Below are 24838 nucleotides of genomic sequence, written 5' to 3'. Positions count from 1 at the left end.
CCAGTGCTACCCCTTGCGATACATCTCCAGGACCGTGACCGCCGATGAAGATGGCAACGGTGAGTACACCCGCCTAGCACACAAGGGAGGGAAAGGGGCAATTACACACCCACATGCCTCCCCCACACCCAATACCACATACACGCACCCTCCCCACCAACACACACACACAGGCCAAACAAGGTATACCTTCTGTACACAATGTAATGAAAGGATATCTGTGTACACGACCCTCACATATTAAAACACAGGACAATGGAATGTGATAGCACCAAAATGCCTGTTGGCCATATATTTATTATGTAAATGAAATTTTAAAATCAACTACGTACAAAAAGGCCAAGGGCCATTCCATAATAAATAGTCTGATTGTGCCAACAAGGCACATACTTGATACCCATGACGACCATGGCCTCCACATGGCTGGGGCATCAATGGGGCAGGCAGGCACCTTCGGGGGAGGGGGGGACTTGGGCTTCCGAGTCGGAGGGGGTGGGTGTTTCGACTTACCCTTGGAAGGAGTAGGAGTGGGCTTGGACCAGAGGGTGGCAGTGGGATCATGCCTACTACATCCTTTCTTAACTACTGGGGAAGGGTCAAGGGATTGGGAACTGAGGACTGTGGAGGAGACTGAAGGGGAGGACTGGATGTAGGGAGGGCATGGGAATGTTTTGGGACAAGACGGGGTGGGCCAGTTTGAAGAGGTCAACACAGGAAAGGAAAAGCTTCTTAGGTGCAGATGGAGGGGCTTTGGAAACAGGTTTGGGAGTGGAGGTTGAGGGAGTGGTTGTAGGTGGCGTAGGTGTGCTGTGAGTCAGTGTAGGTGCATGCAGAGTCTGCTTGAGTTTGGTGGATGTATGTTGAGTGGATGAGTGTGAGCGTTTGTGTGTTTTGGGAGGAGAGGGTAGAAAGGGTGGGAGAAGGCAGGCAACTAGAGTAGATGGATGGTGTGGTGGTGTCTGTTGGTGGGGGTGAGTGTGCTGCAAGTGTCTGTGAGGGTTGCTGTGGTGAGTGCAGGTGTGGTGTCTGGGGTGCATGTATGGATGACTGCTGTGGTGGTGACTGTGCTAATGGGGGCTGGAGCAGTGAATGAGGATGCAGTGCATGTGAGTGTGCGTAGTGAGGTGACAGACCGGGAGGGGTGGTGGGAGACACAGTGGGGTAAGTGGATGTTTGTTGTGTCTGCAGTTGTATGTGGAGTGTGTGCACACTTGTGGTGGGAAGTGTGGTGCTTGTTTCTCTTCATGTGTCTTGTGTGTTTTGTTTTGTCTGCATGCTTGTCTGTATGTGTGCTTGGGATGGGCGAGGGGTACTGGAAGGGGCAAAGGTGGTGGGAGGTGGGACGGGAAGACCAGGGATACTGGCTGCCGTCAAAGTGGAGGCAAGGGTCTGAAAAGATCTCTGTAGGCCAGACCGCACAGTGAATGCCTTCCAGGTAGGCATTGCATTGCTGTTCTGGGATGCCAGCCCCTGGATGGCATTCACAATAGTTGTCTGCCCTACAGAGATGGTTTTCAGGAGATCAATAGCCTCCTCAGTGAGGGCCGCAGGGCTGACTGGGGCAGGGGTAGAGGTGCATGTAGCAAAGGAGACACCTACTCTGTTGGGTGAGCAGGCACGGGCGACTCAGTGGGGTGCTACTGGGAGGGTGGTGCTGGTACAGGGGGTGGCAGAAGATGACCCAGAATGGGTGTTCCCAGAATGGTCCACCACCACCAGGGAGCTGCCATCGGAGAAGCTGTCAGGCTCACTACCAGCAGTGGTAGTCACCTCCCCCATAGTGATCCCCTTGCCATCCACTGGTCCCCTCAGCGTCTGTGGTCTCTGCCTCCTGGGCCCCGTGGGCTGCAGCATCCCCACTCGCCGGTGCCCCTTCTCCTCCACCTGATGATGCTAATGCACACAAGGAGAGAAGAAGACAGAGAGGGGGTGGAAAAAAGAAAGGGATGTAGGCAGTCAAAAACTCTGCTGAAATAATGTAGTAACAAATGCAGTCATTTACATCTTAAAACCAATCCCTCATCAAGAACTACTCCTTTAAGGTAAGTATCTAGGAAGTCCAGCTCCAACACTACACTAACATACTGATGCTATACTGGCCAACCACATCACCATCCAGTCATTACATCCCCATCTAGCCACACAATGTCAGTCTGGGAGTGGTCCAGTCCCACCACAATGAGACCATTGGAAGAGGTGGTACACCAGTTACACTACCTTACCCATAGGACCCATGACATGGCCATCTTCCACCCCATGCCCACATAACTGCACAATCACAGTGACTTAGGGGGGGACAGCTGCATGGCCACACCTGTCTATGACCCTGAAACTAACTGCCACCACCCTACTGTACCCAGCTACACTGCACAAAGAGCACCCAGAACTGTGCTGCCTACAAGCGCCCATCCAACTCCGGACTGGCCACCGCCAGAATGCAGGCCATAGGGGGGGGTCAGGGTCCGACAGACACCCCCCTCCCTCGTTGGGAGGACATCCCCAGCTGGGCCTCTACACCCTTCTGGGCCCAGCGTCTCAGGTCCTCCCATCACTTCCTACAGTGGGTGCTCTGCCGGCTGTAGACCTCCAGGGTCCACAGTTCCTTGGCGTTGGCTGGCCACTTGCCCTTCTTCTGATGGGCGCTTACCTGCATAGGAGACACATAGAAGAAAATTAATGTAGCTTTAGCTGCTGCTTCAACACCTGGCATACCATCTGACTTGTAGCTGAAGCTCTTACAATGATTCCTATTCATGCCCCTACATCCATACAGCCTCTCACACTCCACCTATCCATTCGGTCCACCAACAGTCACACTCACATGCTTCTGCTGCATTGGCACACACTCCTAGGACTCTATAATGCCACTCACCTGCTCCTCTGGTCGCCCATACAGCTTGGCATACAGGGGTAGGAACCTGTCCACAAGCGTCTTCAGCTCCTCAGAGGTGAATGCCGGAGCACATTCCCCTATAGCACATGCCATTTTCTGTTCCAGAGGCAGGACACAGCAGCACGTGCAGTGGAGTACTGGCCATCTCAAGGTGCAGGAGCCAAATGGCAAAGGCTAAGTAAAATGGCAGTGAACACCGCAGCGGTGTGCACCGTCACCACCGGCGTAGATCATGATTGGACCCTGTGGGCCATGGTCACCAATGTTAACCAATGAGGAGTTGCACAGCGGTTCGGACCGCCAACCGTCATGACGTCTAACGGCACCGGAATGATGTCACTTCCAACTGTCCTACACATGTAGCACAGGCGGATGCCATCCTAAGGGGTAACTTTCGTGGATTCACAGTACAGGGACTGTGTTGTTGCCCCCAGAGTATTCCCCATGACTGACAAAATTTTCAATGACACATGCCATTACCATAATGATGTTAGCACCGATGCCTACAGGTGTCTATGTCCCTGGACCGACAATGGCTACACATGTCAGATGTGTGGTCACTGGCTGCCCTCATCATTGTACAGGCATATGTGTGCAGAGTTGTGTATTGATGTATGTGATGGGTATATACTGTCAGTTGTACTCTGAAACTCGTTCTGTTTACCTCCTCCATAGGCATCGACCCATGTGGAGAAGGATGGCTACGCCAGTGTACAGACCCCTTGTTGACCTGGCTTCCATGGAAGAGCGCCACATAATCATCAGCTATCGGCTGAACCGTGACACAATCCATGAGCTGTGTTCCCTATTGGAGTGTAAACTACTGCCTGCCAATAAAAACCACTATGCTACCCCTCCCACAGTACCGGGTGTCTGACATTTTGTGGCTACTGGGTCCTTCCAGGTGACTGGACTTGGCATCCGGTGTGTCACAACCAATTTTCAGCAGAACCTTGGCAAATGTCCTGACTGCCTTGTTGCAACACCTCCAGGCCTACATACAATTCCCACAAAGGGCAGATCTTCCCACAGTGAAGCCAGATTTGTATGCATTAGCCAACATCCCTCATGGGTTTGGTGCAATTGATGGCACACATAGTCCCCCTACCCCCCCCCAGGGCCACAGAGCAAGTGTATCGTAATTGTAAGAACTTCCATTCCATAAATGTGCGGGTGGTGTGTCTTGCAGATCAATACATTTCACAGGTGGCAGCAAGATTCCCTGGATCAGTCCATGATGCCTACATTTTGAGGAACAGCAGTGTCCCACAACTCATGGCACAATTACAGGGAGAGAGAGCCTCGCTAGTAGGTGAGTGTGCATGGGAGTGATGAGCTGTGGTACCTGACATACTCTGGTTTGGCATTGTTCAACTGTGTATCGTGTGCTCTCCTTTTGCCTTCTTCCCAGGTGACTCTGGCTACCCTAACATGCAGTGGCTGCTGGCACCTGTGAGAAATCCCAGGAGATGGGCTGAACACCAGTACAATGATGCCCATGGTCGTACAAGGAGAGTTATTGAGAGTACCTTTGGTCTCCTCAAGGCCAGATTCAGGTGCCTGCATATGTTCGGAGGACCCCTGTGCTACTCCCCAAACAAGGTTTGTCAGATCAAAGTATCCTGCTGTATGCTGCACAATTTGGCCACAAGGAGACATGTTCCACTACTGGAAGGGGAGGATGGAGGACTGCCACCCGTGGGACCCGAGGGGATGGAGGACAGTGATGGAGAAGGAGCGGGGAAGATGTGGACTCTAGGAATCAGCTCATTCAGCTCTACTTCCAACGAGTTTGAGGTAAATGTCGCACTGTGGATCTGACTGCACTAGGCAGGATTCATGTTGCAGGTGGACATTGTGCCTACACTGTGGTGTGAGGGCATGAGTGTGTGTGTCAGTATTGGGGGTGGACCCAGTGTTGCCCATCTCCTGAATGACAGACTGCTTACCATTGTTTTACACATCTACCATAGGTGTTCATACAGTATGTAACATGTTCACTTGTATGACTGACAAGGGTTTAGTGTTGAGGTATCATGTATAATGTTGGCATAGAATCAATACATGTTGTGGAGCAAACGGTGACAGTTATCATCACTAACTACAGAGGCTAGGCAGTATTGTGGTTGTTGATATTTTTCATTCCCTACTGCCCTTTGTACCTGGATATGTTGCACGAAGTGCAGTGTCACTGGTTTGAGAAGCGATTATTGAGCAAGAGAGTGTTGCAACAGATCTGCCAGCATCAGATACAGCAATGGGCTGTGTGTTTAGTTTGTACTATACATGTGTCTTATGTTGTATGAGGATAGTGTAGTTGAGATGTGTTACATGTCTTTTGCTAACAAGTGTTGCAGTGTTGCCTACCCCTTTGCTATGGACACATCATGGTGGAAAAGGTGATGTTTGAGGACACTCCTGGCCAAAGCTGTGATAAGAACTTACCATGACCCTATCTGGACATTGGATCGCTGCAACATTCCCCTGCATATGTACATATTTGTAAATGACAGCTAGTATACATTTGCATAAATGTTTTAATAAATGACAACATCTGCTGGTGTGAAGAAACAGTGTTTAATAATGAAGTGCAACATAAGGGATAGGACAGTGCAATGGAGTGGGAAGGTGGTGAACGTTATACTAATTTTAATGTCCACAGCTGCTGGTACCCCAGGGGCAAAGTTCATGGGGAAATGGAGATATGGCAGTGGACAGTCAACAAGGTGGCTCAGTGGCACACAAGGGAGGCAGTTCAGGGTAGAGTCACTTCCTGGCGCTGGGGTTGGTCTTGGCTACATTGTCACTGGTATGTCTGGGTCTCCGGTCACGTTTGCGAGGGGGTTCCTGGGCTACAGGGGAAGGGGTGCTGGTGGTCTGTGAGACCTCTGGCAGGGCCACCATTCCACTAGCTGCTGCTGATATTTAGGGCTGGGCTGTATCCTGGCTAGTAGAAGGGCCTGCTGGTGGGTGGAGGACTCAGGCATAATGTTGGGCATCCTCAGCAGCACCACCAGGAGGCCATGCTGGCATTCAGTTGTTTCCTTTCTCCATGTCCTCCTGGTGGTGTGCCACCTGCAGCCTCTGGTTCTCCTGCAACGTGGTCAGGATCTGGCCCATCCTGTCCTAGGAGTGGTGGTATACCCCCAGGACCTCTATGATGGCCTTATGGGCATCTGAGTCCCTCCTTGAGCCACCCCCCTGGGCCATTGATACCCTCCCACTGCCCCTTGCCCCCTGTGCCTGTGTCCCCAGCACAGTTCGCACAGTCCCACTTGCACTAGGACCTTCATCGTCTAGTCTGGCGGTAGGTGTTGACTCCGTCCCCTGTACAGGAGGGCAGTCAGTCAGTGGCCTGGAGACGCTGGTGTGGGGTCGTTGGGCCACAGCTGATGGTGGCTGAGTGGTGGGGGTGTCAGTGGTGTCCTGGGTGGTGCTTGACTGTTCAGGGCTGTGGGATGGGCCAGGGTAGTCATCTGGGTCCAGACATCCAGCTGTACTGTTGTCACTGGGGCCTTCTTCTGCTGGTGAAATGGCACTTCTTGCCACACCCAGCCGGGTGCCATGGGTGGTGGTACCTGTGTGGTATTGAAAATATTAAGTTACTCCTTCAATATATGGGCATTGTGGCTAGTGGCTGATAGTGTTGTGGTAGTGCTAGTGGAGATATGACATTGACTGTACTGTCCCTTTGTATCATAGACGTGGTATATGTGTTTATGTATAATTAATTGCCGTTGGCATGTTTATCACCTGTCTTCTGCCCCCCATCCGGTCATTGCCATATCCTTTTCAAGCACATGCCACCGGTTTGGTCTGCTTCCATCTCCAATTATCTGCATGCAGGGTTCCTTAGGGATGTGTGTCATGCATTGTTTGTTGAGGGATTGTTGGTGCATTGTGGGCAATGTAGTGTTGCCTACATTACATGGCGTGGATGGTCATTGTGCATGGTTTGGAGAGTTAGTTTGGAGGTGTGGCCATGCGGGTGGTATGGATATGGGTGTAAGGGGGATGTGTATGTGTTGAGGGGTTTAGTGTTAGTGGACGGGACAGGGTGAGACATGCATTACAGACGTGGCAAATGGTAGGGGAGTATATATGACTTACCAGAGTCCAGTCTTCCAGTGAGTCCCTCTGGGTGCAGGATAGCCAAGACCTTCTCCTCCCAGTCGCTGTATTCGGGTGGAGGAAGGGGGGGACCACTGCCAGTCTTCTGCAATGCCAGTTGATGTTGTGATGCCATGGAACGTACCTTCCCCCGCAGGTCGTTCCACCTCTTCCTTATGTCGTCCCTTGTGCGTGGATAGGTTCCCACTGCGTTGACCTTATTGACAATCCTCTGCCATAGATCTATTTTCTGGATGATGGATGTCTGCGGTACCTGTGCTCCAAACAGCTGTGGCTCTACCCTGAGTATTTCATCCACCATGGTCGGCAGCTCCCTGTCAGTGAAGCCGGGGTGCTTAGGGGGATCCATGGTGTGTGGTGTGGTGAAGGGGAGTTAGTGGAGGTTGTGCGGTGTGTGTGTAGGTGTGGTTGCAGATTGTGGGTATTTGGTAGTTGTGTGTAGCGTGTTGATATGTGTGTGAGACTTGTGTGATGCGTCTTTGGTGTGCACTGATGTGTGATAGATTTGGTCTGTGGGTGTTTGGTAGTTGTCTGGTGTCAATTTTGCATTGCAAAAGACGTTGGGATGTGTGTGTGTGTGTGCGCATTTTATAGTGGTGTGTGTGGCATGTGTGTTTGTGTCTCAGGTGTGACGGTTTTGTATTGTCCTATGCGTGCTGCTGTTGTTGGTGGATGCGATCATTATCCGTGGCGGTCCGTACCGCCAATGCTGGACGCCACTAAATGACCGCAGTGCTGATTTGTGACTCAAAATTTGTTGGGCGGTCTGTTCTAGTTGTGGCGGGTTGCTGGGCTCGGGGTTTCAGCCATCGTTCAGCCTGGTGGTTTATGGTAATTGGTAATTTTTGGGCGGGTTGTGGGGTTTGACTCCGACTCACCGCTGACATGGCCGGTGGCGGTATTTACCGCCGAAATCAGAATGAGGGCCATTGTCTTAAGATAAGCAACAATAACTGTGGGAAAAATTCACAAATTTACATTTTCTGGAAATGTTATAAATTATATGACGTCTAGAAATAATTTGAAATTTCATTATTGGCATACCAACCTATATTCATCCATATGAGTTAATCCCCACATCAATATAGGAAGCAATGAATTCATACATATGTTCTAATTGACATCCACATCAATGTAGGAAGCATTAGTTTTTATACGTGTTGAAATCAAGGTCAAGTGGCCCAATGCTTCAGAGTATCTAGTTACCCCTCATTCAGGTTTAAATCTCATGTCAAACTCACGTATCCTTTGCTCTATACTCCCACATCCCGTGCCATTATTTACCCACTTTTATGTTTATGCACTGCACTTTAAAAATGGTGGCACACACGAACAACTCAGGCTGTGAGGAAGACCGCTGGGTCGAAATGCGTTGCCTGTGACTAAAGCATTAATCTTTCTTACCTGATCCTGGAGTGCGAGCTGTTCTGTGTATATATTGAGGACACAGGATTTTCTTGGATGTGAAAAGGGTTCCCGTACCTGCAACTCGCACCGGCCTCACTTTGGTGGATGAAACCGGCTGGCTACGGGGGACTGTTCCTGATATGTATATAATTTATTTATCTCTTGGTATTTCTGCAATTTTCCCATTTTTAAACTACTGTTTTTTTCTACCCATGTCTGTTAAAATGTACCTTTTAGTTTTTCTGCAATTCTTCTACTTTGAAACTGCTGTTTTTGCTACAATGGCTATTTAAATTTAGCTCTGTGTTTTTCTGAAAACTTGGTACTTTTAAACTGTTGTTTTGTTCTACCTCTGACTATACATATTTACCTCTTGTTGTTTTCCCCTATACTGTACCAGGCCTCACCCCGCTCTTACAAGGTGAAAAAAGGCTGAATACACCTCAGTGGCTAACTAGAGTGTGTTTAGGAGACTGATTAATCTGCTTCGTGGTTTAAGCTGTCTCTGAAAAGTGTACGTAGCACTTGTTTTTGGCTTGAAAATATGATTAGTTTAAGTATGGTAAAAGCAGTATTTCAGTGGCTTTAGAATTGGGCCTTGAGTGGAAAGTAGAAAGTGTGGATTGAGCCTTTCTGTATCCAAGGAGATTCTGAATTGAACAGCAACTCCCTGACCCCTCACCTAGCAGCCTGAGCTTAAGGTCTCTTGCCCCTTAAATACGATTTTTACTGGTTGTTGCATGCTGTGATCTGATTGGTTGCTAGGGCTCGGGTTTCCATTGCACTTACTATTTGAGTTCTCATTGGCTGTTAGGGCTAGGCTTCTGAGGGGGCTTAGGGTTTGAATTGGCTAATAGAGCTAGCACTGTGATTAGTTAATAGGGCCAGGTCTCCCATAGGTGAAGCTTTCTGATGGGTTAGGGCTAGGATTCCCATTGACCAATTAGACTATTTATGCCTAGGGGTCAGGGTGTCTCAGCCCAGGCGTCAAGACTAAGGGCAGAGAGGGCAAGGGAAATTGACTGTTTAGGCCAGGTCGGTCCTAGGACCAGAGATGCCGCCCAAGTATTCCTTCACCAGCAACCACCTTAAGCCACTCGCATCCACAAACATAGTAACAGTGTTTCAGAAAATGCACACTACTCATGTACCACAAACTAACCTCATACAGATTTCAGTGTCTCAAAAACCACTACAAAACCCTGAAAACCACACCTATACACCCTTCTGCCCCAACAACTACACTATGGCATTTTCAGTCACACACAAAACATAATTCTGTTCTGCACAATTAACAAATCCACACATCACCAACATAATACAAAGATGCCTTAAACATAATTTTAATGCATCCATACACACATTCCCTATTCATACAAAACACCAGCTCTATCCTCTACTTTCTCCTAACCAACCCCTTTTTTATCACAACAAAACCTATACTCTGCGTTCCATCATATAGTCCACCAAAATCCTCCCCCTCTTCTTTTTTTTTTTTTTTTTTTTTTACTAAAAACACACAACCAAACAATCCTTACACTCCACCACACATTACCTCTCAGTTACACTCCTAGATGTCCCCTCTTACACAGCACATACACTTTTCTCCAAAACACATCACCACCCCCTGTACAATTCAAATAACACTCACAGGCACTACTTTACATACAATTCCTTCTCAGAAAACCACCACATCAATATCTCCTTTCATTACTCCACAAAAACAAAACACACACACAAACCAGCACATCAAAATCACACACACTTTCATAATACTACCTGTCACAAATTAGAAACATACACACACTCGACCCCTTATGACTACACAAGTAACACATATCCTAATCAATCTTTACTCCCAAATTTTCTATCTTCACAAACAACAAATACACCAACAACTCTTATTTACTGCCTCTCATCCACCGCACAATTTAGAGCCTTAGAATATGACTCACATGCTCCATCACCACTCCTAACCCTTACTCCTTCCACCCTAAAAAGACGTGAACAAAATAAACAAGGGGCCACTCTTCACAACTTCGCATCCTTATGTCTGTTACACACAAGACTACTCAACAAAAACAACACAACTCACCATCTCACTCTCAAACACCATCTCCACCACCGACACATGCAGACCCAACAAAATGCCTTCTAAGCCTGCTGGACAAGGGACACGATACAGAAAAGCACTATTGTGACCCTCATGCAGTTAATACCAGCACTAATGACACACCTGCCTCAAGATATACTGTTCACCCCTCTACAAAACAAAGTCACACCACCACCAAAACACGATGTCTAAACTGCTTACTAATAAATGCTCGATCACTCTAAAAAAACAAGCACATCTACGACCTACTCACGGACACACAATCTGACTTACTCTACATAACTGATCATGGATGGGAGATGACATGGCTCCAGTGTTGCATGAGGCAGTTCTTCCAGGCTATCAAACCATCATGCAAAACCGTATAGGCAAAAGAGGAGTTGGGCTAGTTGTCATATACAAGCAAACAATAAATCTCTGCAAAACAGATGACATTTCCATACAAGGTGGTGAGGCCCTCTTCACCAGATGCAACCCTACACCAACTTCCTCCTGTAACTCCTTTAAAGACGACCACCTAGCAATACAACATTCCCAGACACGTTTCTACACACAGTTTCAGACCTTACAACACTATACTCCAACGTATGCATTCTTGGGGACTTAAACATTTGGTTTGACAAGCCCAATATGCCCAATCGAAAAACTATCATCACTGGTCTGGTCACACTAAACCTACATCAGATTGTACACAATCCCTCACACATAGGTGAACACATACTAGATGTAATTTTCGCCAATCCATTCAATCTAATTAACACACTCACATATCCACCACTCCTCATATTTCCCTATACTAATCCAATACCAATCCTTTTGGGTTCAGGAGTAGCGTGCTACTCACCAAAAAGCGCTTTGACTCTTTATCAGGGGTTGTAAGTGCTATATAAATACAGTTACTATAATACACACACACACACAAACACACACATACGCACACCCGCCACCAAATCTCAAAGGCCTCTCATATGTTTTGTGTGTGTTTACAAGCTATTAAAGTCCATGGTAACCAAATGGTAAATCAGGTTCTCGGGTGATGTCCAATATTTGTATGAATGAGGGTAAAGTACTAGGAAATGAGCCACAAAATAACAATGTTCTCAACTATATGCTCCATATGTGACCAAATTCCCAATATGATCTGTCTCCTTGGAGGTATCCTTCCTCCTTTTGTGTATTTTAGGTAGAAAATAGATGATAGGAATTAAACGGTCATCCACAATTAAATAGTTATAGTCCTCAATATCCAATAGCTGCTTATCAAGATACAGTTTCAATCTGGACTTAGTTTCTCTGATTTATTATAGACATTAAGACCAACTTTCCTATGGCTAGAACAGCCTCTCAATTGACGATTAGCTTTAATGTTACAGTCCCTAAAGTTCATGACAACCACATAGCCCCCTTATCAGATTGACTAAAAATTATAGTTTTGTCAGATTTCAAATAATGAAATGCTTTAAATTAATCTGTATTTAAATTAGACTCATAAGCATCATTCCTGTGTTACATAATCCCATATCACTCAGTTCTGAAATACATCATTCACACTGAGCTTGAATAGAGGGTACAAATCTTGATTTAGATTTCAAACCACTTGCTATAGTATTATCTGGATCAATATCTAATTGACACGCAGGATCCTCTATATCACATTCTGCACCATCCTCCCTCCAAACCCATCAATATTGACATGTTCATCTCTTCCTTGATAGTTAATAGACATATCATTTACATAATATCTTTAGCATGTGTATACACTTGGGGTATGGGTTTTGTTTTCTAAGTCAAATGGAATGTTTTCTGTGGTTTGTGTCATTTACTTTACCTAAGGATGTTGAAAGTTAAGTTATTTGGTACTTTTTATTTAACAGCCCTGAAGAAGCAACAGTTTAGCAAAATGTGTTGGTGGTGGTACCAGTATTGCAAAACCTTTGTAATTACGGAATTAGCTATGTTTTGGGTATAATAATTGGTGTTTTAAAATTAATAAAGACTGGCGAACTTGTCAACAAGGACGGACCATTTCTCAGTAGTTCTTTTTCTAACACACACATACATAAAAATATATATAGAACCACAAAAATGAGTGGTAAAAACCCATCATACAATGCAACGCACTGTAAAGGTCAAATTTTTGTATTACATGCATGGTAAAGGCATGTGTTATAAAGACATAAATGTGTGGTAACCTGCTCTAACACCATGGTTGGCCTCAGCAATCATTTCTCCTCCTCAAATGTGAAACAGATCTACAGTAGGGATCTTATGTCTCACTCATTGTGAATAAAGCTCACACATTGAAGTTGGAAAGAGCTCTTACTCACGAAAGCTTAAATATCACACCTGGCCAGAAGGGCTAGAATATGACTCTTTTCAAAGCTCTGCAGTGCGGAGAGCAGCTCCTGGGTACCAAAAAGACTAAAGGAGAAAATTCAACCACTAGACACCTTCCTGGAGACCACTTCATTTGACAGAGCTGTGCTCTAGGAGTCCCTCCCCCCCCTGCGACCTCCACACTCCAAGGGGACTCACCGGACTCACCTATAAGTCCTCCTGTGCTGTGTTTCCAAGTGGTTCCCTGCTTCACCCTGCACCAGGTCCAAGACTTTCAGCCGCTGCTCCCGCTTGAACCGGGGACCACCTGAGCTTCTCCGGCTTGTCCAAAGGACATCTCAATTACCTCGACCTCAAAATAGAAGGTGACACTTGTGAGAGAATTGCCTGATTTTATATGTATTTTTAAAGTTTTTCCCATTGATTCCAATGGTGCATAATTACGCACAAAAAGACTATTTTTGCTAAACTTTGAAAAATCATAACTTAAAAAGTACTTACCTGATTTTGATGCTCTCGTTCTTTAAAATGTTATAAAATTCTGACGTATTTTTGAAAATTGGTCTTGAGTTATTCTTTTGAGTGTGTCCACATTTATTGATACAAGGGGTTCAACAAATGCTAAGGTGCCCCCTCGCATCAAGAGGCGGGGTTAAGAGTACAACGATAGGACTATGAGATTATGCATAAACTGGGGAAGGATCACAACTCAGCAGATTACTTTTCATGAGTGCAGCTACATCATCACAGTTCGACATCCAAGACAGCTGAAGCATATCTCAACTTTATTGTGAAATCTACCACACCAGTGGGCTCTGTCTTTGGGACAAATTGTTGCTGCCACCAATGCAGATAAAGACAAGAACATAATCAAAGAACTGATTACCACACAATCATGGAGGAGAAGTACCCGGCACCTTGCTGAGGATGTAGAATTCCAAAAGTTCAAAAATGTACAGGATGATTAAGCAGTCACCGAAAAAAAGGCATAATACTACGAGGCTCAAGAATTGTAAAACCTGGAAGCCTAAGTCAGCTGGTCATCGAGCTAGCCTATGAAGGACACCATGGTGTTGTAGCAACCAAAAGACCATTAAGAAAGTGAGTGTGGTTCCCTCGGCTAGATGAGTGAATTGAGAAGGAGCTGAAGGCATGCCACATTTGCAATTGTTTGTCCCGAAGGTGAAGCAGCACTCAGTGACAATGTCTGATCTTCCTGCCCATGCTTAGGAGAGGGTTCCAGTTGCCTTTTTGGGCCTTTAGGATATGCATATCATATCATGGTTGTCCTAGATGAATATTCACAATTTTCTTTGGGGGAAACCTATCTTCGACAAAATCATAGAAAGGCTTGATGACATCTTTGCAGCATGAGGCATTCCCTAATTCCTCAAGTCTGACAATGGCCCTTCCCATAATACCAAAGATTTCAAATAATGTCTTGTCCGACTCAATGTCAAACACCAAAAGAGTAAACCTCTTTGGGATCAAGCCAATGGTGTAACTGAACAATTCGTTGACACCCTCAAGAGGGACATTCAATGAGCGTCCGTGGAGAGAATCGACCTGAACCAAGCCATCTGTCAGGCCCTCCGGGCCTTTCGATTAACTCCTCATTCCACAACTGGTGAGAGTCCAGCCATCTTGCTATTTGGGAAAGACATCTGAACCAAACTACCTTAATGGACCTCGTTTTGATCAGTGGACAGTGACAAGACCTGAGACACCAACTCTACAAAAAGAAAAATTAAAACATACGCAGATCAGTGTCACCATGCCCAGCAGACAGTTTTTGATAAAGGAGCCTTGGTACTGGTTCAGCAAAAACAAAGGTAGAAAACAAACACTCCTTTAACTGCTGATCTGTTACAGGTTGTGGTATGTGTAGGAAAGTCCCCTCTTTCTGGCATGGTTACTCACACTTTTTGCCTGATGTCAGTGTGCTTAGACTGTTTTCACTGGGATCCTGCTAACCAGGACCCCAGTGGTTGTGCTCGCTCCTCCAAATTTAGTTGCATTGGTACTTCTTACACCCCACAATTGGCATACTGGTGTACCCCTGTAAGTCCCTAGTATATAGTACTTATGTACCCAAGGCATTGGTACACCAGGAGTCCCCAGTGGGCTGCAGCATGTATTATGCTACCAATGGGAGCCCATGCAAACTGCCTGCAGGCCTGCCACTTGCAGTCTGCATGAAAAGATGCATGCACCCTTTCACTACAGATCACTATGCCCGTATGCTAAGCCCTTTCAGCCCAAAGAGCAGGGTGCAGGTCCCTGTGTGTGCACCCCTGTATGACCAGGGATGCCCCTACGAACTCCAGTTCCCTGGACTTTGTAAGTGGGGGTAAGCCATTTTAGCAACGTACTGGCCACTGGTCATTCACTACCTGTGGTCCAGCTGCATAATGGTAACCTGCCGGAAGCATACCCCAATACTTATTCCTGTATTGTTGGCATGGTTCCATGCACTCTGGGTGTTCCTTAGAGGATCCCCCAGTTCTTCTCCTATCAGGTGTAGGAGGCTGGCCTGGTTTGTAGTGGGTACCAATGGTACTTACACCTTATACCAGGTCCAGTTATCCCTTATTAGTAGAGTGTAGTAGTGTTCTAGCAGCTTAGGCTGATAGAGGTAGCTATAGCAGAGCAGTCAACGCTGATCTAGGAGACATGCAAAGCGCATGCAATACCACTTATATCATATAGGTACTATATCATAAGAAAGACAATACTCAGTTACTAAAAATAAAGGTACTTTATTTTAGTGACAATGTACCAAAAATATCTCAGTGGATATACTCCCTTAGGAGGTAAGTAACATACACAAAATATACACAAATAACCATATCAGGTAAGTAAAACTGTCAGAAAGTAGTGCAAACACTGTAAAACACAATAGGATGCAATAGGCCTAGGAGCAACACAAACCATATACTAAGTAAGTGGAATGTGAACCACGAATGCACACCTAGGCAAGTGTAGTGTGTAGAGGGTCGCTGGGAGCGTAAGAAAACACAAAGGGTGTAAAGGAGACCCCAACCCAGGAAAGCAAAAGTAAAGTACTACTATTTCCCCCAAAACACACTAAAGTCGTGATAAAGGATTTTGCAAGGACCACAACAGACTGCAAAGCACTGAAGACGGATTCCTGGACCTGAAGACCTGTAAAGGAAGGAGACCAAGACCAAGAGTCGCTAAAGTGTCCAGGTGGGGCAGGAGCCCACTAAACCCCGGATGAAGGTGCAAAATGACTGCCTCCGGTTGGAAGAAGATGCTGGTTTTGCACCAAAGGTAGGAGGCTCTGCTTTGTGCAGATGATTTCACACGGCATGCTGGTGGATGCAGAGTTGTTTCCTCAGCAAAATACTGCAAACAAGCCTTGCTACCTGCAAGAGTCGCAGTTAAAGAAAAAGGGTCCTGCCCGGGACCAGGAAGGACCAGGATGTCGCCACTCAGGAGGGGAGACAGAGGAGGCCCTCAGCTACGTAGAGAGCCCACTGGAAGGGGGGAAGCACCCGCAGGAGTCCTTGAACACAGGTTCAAGAAGACTGAACATGGCGGTCGTCTCAACACTGCAAAGAGGGGTCCCACGACACCGGAGGTCAACTCAGGGAGCTGGGCATCCCAGGACAGGGTTCTGGGGAGCTAGGCTCGGCTGTGCATGCAGGATTTCTTGGAAATGTGCACAGAAGCCCTGGTAGCTGCAGATCACACGGTGCACAGGCTTATTGTCTGGGGAGGGGAGGCAAGGACTTATCGCCTCCCAATTGGGACAGTTGGACCACTGGACAGTCGACTCAACTACCTGTAGAGGGGACCCAGAGTACTGGTGAGTCTATAGTTTGGTGCCTGCTGGAGCAGGGGGAACATTCAGTCGACCCACTGGAGATTTCTTCGTGGCTTCCAGTGCAGGGTGAAGGCAGGCAGCCCCCAGAGCATGCACCACCAGGAAATAGTAGAGAAAGTCGGCAGGATTAGGCGCTACAATGTTGCTGGTAGTCTTCCAGCTACTTTGTTGCAGTTTTGCAGGAGTCCTGGAGCAGTCAGCGGTCGATCCTTGGCATAAGTCGAAGAGAGAAGTGCAGAAGAGTCTTGATGGATTCCTGCAAGTCGTAATCTGATGAGAAGCCCACTGGAGAGACCCTAAATAGCCCTGAGAGGAGGACTGGCTACCTACCCAGGTATGCACCTATCAGGAGGGATCTCTAACATCACATGTTGGCACTGGCCACCTCACACCTCTGAAAACAAGATGGCAGAGGTCTGAGACACACTGGAGGAGCTCTGGGTACCATCCCTGGGGTGGTAATGAACAGGGGAGGGTCCAGTTTTTTGCCAGAGCAGGGACTGGGGTTCCCTAAACCAGTGTAGACTGGCTTATGCAAGGAGGGCACCATCTGTGCCCTTCAAAGCATTTCCGGAGGCTGGGGGAGCCTACCCCTCCCCAGTCTGTAACACCTATTTCCAAAGGGAGAGGTTGTAACACCCTGCTGTCAGAGGAAATGGTCTGTTCTGCCTTCCTGGGACTGGGCTGCCCAGACCCCAGGAGGGCAGAACCCTGTCTGTGAGGTGGCAGCAGCTGTAGCTGCAGTGCAAGCCTCAGAGAGCTGGTTTGGCAGTGTTGGGTGTCCATAGTGGAGCCCCCAGGTTGCATGGAATTGGCTCCCCAATACCAGATTTAGAATGGGGGGGGGGGGACAATTCCATGATCTTTGACTTGTTACATGTCCAGATTCGGAGTTATCATTGCGAAGCTACATATAGGTATTGACCTATATGAGGTGCACGGTGTAATGGTGTCCCCGCACTCACAAAGTCCGTGGAAATGGCCCTGAACTATGTGGGGCACCTTTTCTAGTGCAAGGGTGCCCTCAGACCTAGTAAGTTTGCACCAAACCTTCAGCAAGTGAAGGTTAGACATATAGGTGACTTATAAGTTACTTAAGTGCAGTGAAAATGGCTGTGAAATAACGTGTTCGTTATTTCACGCAGGCTGCCATGGCAGTCCTGTGTAAGGGTTTGTCTGAGCTCCCTATGGGTGGCAAAATAAATGCTGCAGCCCATATGGATCTCCTGGAACCCCAATGCCCTGGGTACCTAGGTACCATATACTAGGGACCCAGTATAGGAGGGGGTCCAGTATGGAAATTGAAATTGGTAAATGTAGTCACTAGCCTATAGTGACAAATTTAAAGGCAGAGAGAGCATGAGCACTGAGGTTCTGATTAGCAGAGCCTCGGTGACACAGGCACTACACAGGCATACACATTTAGGCCACAAACTATGAGCACAGGGGTCCTGGCTAGCAGGATTCCAGTGAGACAGGCAAAACATACTGACATACATGTAAAATTGGGGGTAACATGCCAAGAAAGATGGTACTTTCCTACATCAGGCTACTCGGGTCTGTGGGCAGCCTGTGCTGCTACAGCCCCTCAGACACAATTCTGCCCTCCTGCTGCTTGACCAGCTCGGGCAGGGGAGAGCAGAACAAAAGATTTTCTGTAGGAGATGGGTGCAACCTCCTCTCCTTTGGAAATAGGTGTTACTGGACTGGGGAGAGGTAGCCTCCCCTTGCCACCAGACTGCTTTGAAGGGCATATTTGGTGCCATTCTTGCATAATCCGGCTTGCACCAATCCAGGGACCACTGGTCCCTGCTCTGTTGCGAAACACACAAAGGAAAGGGGAGTGCCCAATCCCCTGCCCAGCATCACCCGCAGGATGGTGCCCAAAGCTTCTCCAGGTGGCCAATTAGTTCTGCCATCTTGGAAACAAGCTGTGCAGAGGCCTGTGGGAGCATCTGACTGGGTAGGCCAGGTACCTGACATCAGAGACCCCTCCTGATAGGTGGTCACTCCAGAGAATGACCGAACCCCCCTTTTTGGGCTATTTAGGGACTCCATTGAGGGTGGGTCCCCATATTCGTTGTGCAAGATTCCACCGGGGCTCCTCTGCAAAGACTTTTTCTGCTCCTGGTGTCCAGAACTGCTGCTGGGCAACACAGGAATTGAACAAGACTGCAACGCCTGAGATGACTTCTCCTTGCAACAGTGTTTCCGCAGCTCTGCAACATTTGCACAGCTGTGCATCATCTGGGGTCAGCAAGACGTCCGCTGCACCAAGAAGCAAGAAGGAATCCCCCTTGGAGTGAAGGAGTCACTCCCCTGCATCCGCAGGCACCTAAGGCAACGAAGCCCGGCTGCTGGGATCTTCTGTCCTCCGGATCTGCGAAAATTCTCCAACACAGGTGGTGGCTCTGAGGGATCCGCTGGGTCCTCTCTGCCTTCTGTCCAACGGGGGCAGACACTAAGACTGTTGCAGCAACTAAGGTTTGTTGACGCCTGCTCTGAGGGATCTTCAGGCTTCAACCAGCCCTGGTCCCCAGTACTTCATCTTTGTAAGGACAGTCTCTTCTCTGCTACTCCAGGGACATGGGACTCCTCTTCAGGTATGCTGACTGTGCCTGCTGCCAGTGGGTTGCTTGTGGAGGTTCTGACTTCTTCTGCTGGCTCTCCTGTCTTCTGTGGGTCAGTCTGGACTCTCCTCCAAGGGTTGAGTCTCCAGGACCTTGCAGGTCCTCCACAGCTCTGCAAAACGTGCAACCCCTCCTCTTGCATTTGCTTGCGCTTCTTGGTGGCCATTCTGACCACTGACCTGTCTGCAATCCAGTGACCATTGAGGGACAGGTCACAGGCGACTTCATGGACTCCTCTGCAGCTCCTGGACCCCGCAGCAGGACTTCATCCATCACCGTTGACCCAGATCTTCAGCTACAGAAGGGTGGGCATTACCTCCTGCCCCCCCCTGGACACTCGTGCGTGGACTGGACTCTGTCCCCTTCTTTTGCAGTTCCTTTTTACCAAGAATCCACTGGTCCCATCTTGCTTCTGCATTTTCCAACCACTACCATGTTAGTCTATGGGAAAACAGGGTAACTTACCTTTCTGTAGCCGGGTGCCAGGGATATTCTAGATACTTACCTTGTAGGGTTGCACTCTTTCCCAGCACTTATCGAAGCACTCCATACAGTCTGGCAGGGGACTCCTGTTTGCAATTTTTTTATATATGGTTTGGTCCCTCGTTAATTTATCCCAGAGGGAAGTATGCCAATGGTAGTCTAGTGTGCCTATAATAAAGTACCTTCATTTTTGCAACACTGTGTGGTTCCTTTCATGTGTGATAAGTGACTACTGTGGTATTGCAAGTGCTTCACATGCTTTCTAGATAAGTCTTTGCTGCTCACCACAACTACCCTAGAGAGTCCTGGCTGTTTACACACTGTAACACTCACTGACAGGGGTTTGCTTGACTCCTTATAAGGTGTAAAACCATAGATGTCCACCACAAACTGGGCCAGCTTCCTACAACGTGTGAAGGACATATGGGGACAGCACATTGTCGTGGACAACCCATCACTCGGGACAGATCACATTTTAAACCTTTACAGCAACACTTGTAGGGTCCTGAAACCATACAGGAAGTGAACCCTCGAGTAGGTCCAGTTCAAGCACCTGAGCCAATGATACCATTGCCCGATCAGGGTGAACCTCAATCATCTCAGATCACCCGAGCTGGCAGAAAAGTGAGTGACTCGCCAACTAATAAAGGAAATTTGATTTTGGTGATGTCTGCCACTTCTTTCATTTTAATCTAAGGGGGAGATATAGCATATTGATGTTATGCGCACTGGAAGCCTTGTGGTACTGGACGGACTTTGAACAGGAAGTAAATAATGTGCACAGGCACGTTAGGGAGTGGTTAACGGAATTATGATGTAATGAACAGACAGTAAGCTTATGCTGAAGAGTAAAGCATTGTTTAACTGCAACTCCGGTATGGCATAAATCATCTGCATGCTCTGTAAAACACTACAGCCTGGAGGACAGAAAGGAAAAAGAAAAGTAGTTCCTTGATGTGAGCTGTGGAAGGATACAAGTCATACTGTGAAAATGTTTGGAAAAGTGTGTATGCTTCATGGGAAGAACAAACTTCAGAAGAGGAAGGCAAGGCATCAAGAAGAAGCAAGGAATTCAGTATGACACTAGAGCGTACCAACGGCAATAAACGGGCGGTCTCTAAGGACACTGTAACTCCTCGATCAGGGGCACAAAAAGTTTTTCGGAGACTAACATGAGGTCAATTATAAGCCAGACCTAAACACATACGCGGCAAGGCCACGCACAGCGGGCGGAGCTTTGCCAACGTTTCTACCAATCATCCCACGCGAAACAAGGACGTGCCAACGTCATTGGACTAATTGTATTCAAACAACGCCCTTCCACCGCTTGCGTGCCGCTGATCGCTGAGACAGTTGGACGTCACTTCACCCAGCGTCCTAGGCTATCGAACATCTACCAATCAGAATGCACCAACAGGAGTTTATTTGGGAACGTAGTCAGCCAATCAGTTACGCAGACTCTGCCTTCTTCCTGCCTGTGTGAACGGCGGTTGCCGTGCAACAAGTGTTGGGTTGGGATGTAAAGAGGCGGGGCCGTCCCATGATTGGCCGGATTAGTTTTAGCCAATCGCCGGTTCGCGCAGGTGTCGGGGGCGTGGTTCCGGTGGGTGTGGAGCAGAGGGAGCGCGTCTGAGTAAGCGCCGGCGCGCGCGTCTTACTCCCACGAGCCCCTCGGTGCGCGCGCCCGGCCGGCGCAGCCCTGACGCACCTGGGGGCGTGGTTACCTGCCGGGCGCACCTGCTGCGGTTCCCGGATGTTCAGCTTCCTAGGAGACAACGAGCGTCGGCTTCCGAGACGCTCCTTCAGGGGACCTCCCTGCCAGACTCACCTGTCCGAACTGACTCACCTGGACCGGAGACTGCCCTGCCAGCGACTCACCTGGCCGGAGTGACTCACCTGAGCCGGAGTCTGCCCTAGCATAATCTCCCCTGTCCGAACTGACTCACCTGGGCCGGAGTCTGCCCTGACTGACTCACTGTCCGGAGTGACTCACCTGGGCTGGAGATTGCCCTGGCAGTAACTCCCCTGTCCGGAGTTCACCTGGGCCCGAGTCTGCCCTGCCGGTGTCTCACCTGTCCTGTGTGACTTACCTGGGCCTCTTCTGGGGAGTCACCTGCCTGGCCCCTCTTCTGAGGACTCACCTGCCTGTCCCCTCTTCTGTGGACTCACCTGCCTGGGCCTCTTCTGGGGAGTCCCCTATTTGGCCCTCTTCTGAGGACTCACCTGCCTGGCCCTCTTCTGGGGACTCACCTGCCTGGCCCTCTTCTGGGGACTCACCTGCCTGTCCCCTCTTCTGTGGACTCACCTGCCTGGGCCTCTTCTGGGGACTCACCTGCCTGTCCCCTCTTCTGTGGACTCACCTGCCTGGGCCTCTTCTGGGGAGTCCCCTATTTGGCCCTCTTCTGAGGACTCACCTGCCTGGCCCTCTTCTGGGGACTCACCTGCCTGGCCCTCTTCTGAGGACTCACCTGCCTGGCCCTCTTCTGGGGAGTCACCTGCCTGGCCCTCTTCTGGGGAGTCACCTGCCTGGCCCTCTTCTGGGGACTCACCTGCCTGGCCCTCTTCTGGGGAGTCACCTGCCTGGCCCTCTTCTGGGGAGTCACCTGCCTGGCCCTCTTCTGGGGAGTCACCTGCCTGGCCCTCTTCTGGGGACTCACCTGCCTGGCCCTCTTCTGGGGACTCACCTGCCTGGCCCTCTTCTGAGGACTCACCTGCCTGGCCCTCTTCTGGGGAAGTCCCCTACCTGGCCCTCTTCTGAGGACTCACCTGCCTGGCCCTCTTCTGAGGACTCACCTGCCTGGCCCTCTTCTGAGGACTCACCTGCCTGGCCCTCTTCTGGGGAGTCACCTGCCTGGCCCTCTTCTGGGGAGTCACCTGCCTGGCCCTCTTCTGGGGAGTCACCTGCCTGGCCCTCTTCTGGGGAGTCACCTGCCTGGCCCTCTTCTGGGGAGTCACCTGCCTGGCCCTCTTCTGGGGACTCACCTGCCTGGCCCTCTTCTGGGGACTCACCTGCCTGGCCCTCTTCTGAGGACTCACCTGCCTGGCCCTCTTCTGGGGAAGTCCCCTACCTGGCCCTCTTCTGAGGACTCACCTGCCTGGCCCTCTTCTGAGGACTCACCTGCCTGGCCCTCTTCTGGGGAGTCACCTGCCTGGCCCTCTTCTGGGGAGTCACCTGCCTGGCCCTCTTCTGGGGAGTCACCTGCCTGGCCCTCTTCTGGGGAGTCACCTGCCTGGCCCTCTTCTGGGGAGTCACCTGCCTGGCCCTCTTCTGGGGAGTCACCTGCCTGGCCCTCTTCTGGGGAGTCACCTGCCTGGCCCCTCTTCTGAGGACTCACCTGCCTGGCCCCTCTTCTTGGGAGTCCCCTATCTGCCCCTCTTCTTGGGACTCACCTGCCTGAGACTCACCTGTCCAGGGTCGGAGTGCACCTGCACTGTCACTCGCTCACCTGAGTCACCTGCCTGGCCCCTCTTCTGGGGACTCACCTGCCTGGCCCTCTTCTGAGGACTCACCTGCCTGGCCCCTCTTCTCAGTACTCACCTGCCTGGCCCCTCTTCTCAGTACTCACCTGCCTGGCCCCTCTTCTTGGGAGTCCCCTATCTGTCCCTCTTCTGGGGACTCACCTGCCTGAGACTCACCTGTCCAGGGTCGGAGCGCACCTGCACTGTCACTCGCTCACCTGAGATCACCTGCCTGGCCCCTCTTCTCAGTACTCACCTGCCTGGCCCCTCTTCCCAGTACTCACCTGCCTGGCCCCTCTTCTTGGGAGTCCCCTATCTGTCCCTCTTCTGGGGACTCACCTGCCTGAGACTCACCTGTCCAGGGTCGGAGCGCACCTGCACTGTCACTCGCTCACCTGAGATCACCTGCCTGGCCCCTCTTCTCAGTACTCACCTGCCTGGCCCCTCTTCCCAGTACTCACCTGCCTGGCCCCTCTTCTTGGGAGTCCCCTATCTGTCCCTCTTCTGGGGACTCACCTGCCTGAGACTCACCTGTCCAGGGTCGGAGCGCACCTGCACTGTCACTCGCTCACCTGAGATCACCTGCCTGTGACACAGTTAAGAAGGAGGAGCCCCCGTAGTGAGTCCCAGCACCGTGCGCACCTGCCAGCTTCCTGAAGTCCGGACCCCTCGGCCCCGGGGGTCACCGCGACCCCTCCTTGGCCCCAGGTATGGCCCAGACCCCGGTCGAGGTCCCAGACGACACCGCCTTCCTTGACTTCCGGCGGCAGTGCGAGTCCGACCAGGGCTGGGTGCCCAAGTACTCCAAGCGCGGGATCGTGGTGTGCGTGCAGCCCCCGGGCCCGGACAGCAGGACCGAGGCCCTGCACAAGGTCAAGGTAAGCCGGGGTCCAGCTGGGCAGCGATGGGGGAACCTCTGCAGGAACCCTGACCCCAGCTCTGATCGTTCAAGGCTTAAACCAGTGCTTCCCAACCTGTGGGGGCCCGCCAAGCCCTGACTGCTTAGAGAATTACATAATATTAACAGGTTCATAAAGTGTATATACATAACGTGGTTAAATGTACAATTGCAAAATTTAAAACTTACTGAAAATGTCAAGGAATTCGAAATTGGAGGCTAAAAATTAAAGTAGGATCCTCAGGTTGATTCGTGGGAGCAGGGCAGGTGCATCAAACAGAATATAGTATGGACAATGTGTGGCTTCAGTTCAATTTAGAAAAGCTCCAACCTTCCTAATAACATTTGAGATTTTGTTTTTTAAAATTTATTTATAATTTTTTGCAAACTAAATACAATGCGTTCTCGCCTGTGTATGTTTGAATGATTGATTGGTTCAGTATTTTTGTTGCGGTTCTAATCATCCACAATATTTAGGTCAGGGTCCTTGGCTTCCAGTAGTGACTCAATTGGATAGGGCGAAGCCTCTTTCCAATAATGATTCAGTGTGGGGTCCCCTTGTTCCTATACTGATAAAGTAGGGTCCACAGAATTCAAAAAGTTGAGAACCGCTGACTTAACCCATTGTGTAAGGGGA

General features: G+C 49.3%; 1 protein-coding gene across 1 annotated transcript in view; it reads left to right on the top strand.

Moving 5' to 3' along the window:
• Window positions 1–22886: 22886 nt before the first annotated feature.
• Window positions 22887–24838, top strand: part of LOC138261097 (START domain-containing protein 10-like) — a 116242-nt gene continuing 114290 nt past the window's right edge. Inside the window, exon 1 of the mRNA XM_069209741.1 lies at window positions 22887–24181. Coding sequence (XP_069065842.1) covers window positions 24014–24181 — 168 coding nt within the window. The 5' untranslated portion in view covers window positions 22887–24013. The remainder of the gene's footprint in view (window positions 24182–24838) is intronic.

This window comes from Pleurodeles waltl, chromosome 2_1 (assembly GCF_031143425.1).
Source record: "Pleurodeles waltl isolate 20211129_DDA chromosome 2_1, aPleWal1.hap1.20221129, whole genome shotgun sequence".
NCBI lineage: Eukaryota > Metazoa > Chordata > Amphibia > Caudata > Salamandridae > Pleurodeles > Pleurodeles waltl.
This window is presented reverse-complemented; position numbering and strand designations above follow the sequence as displayed.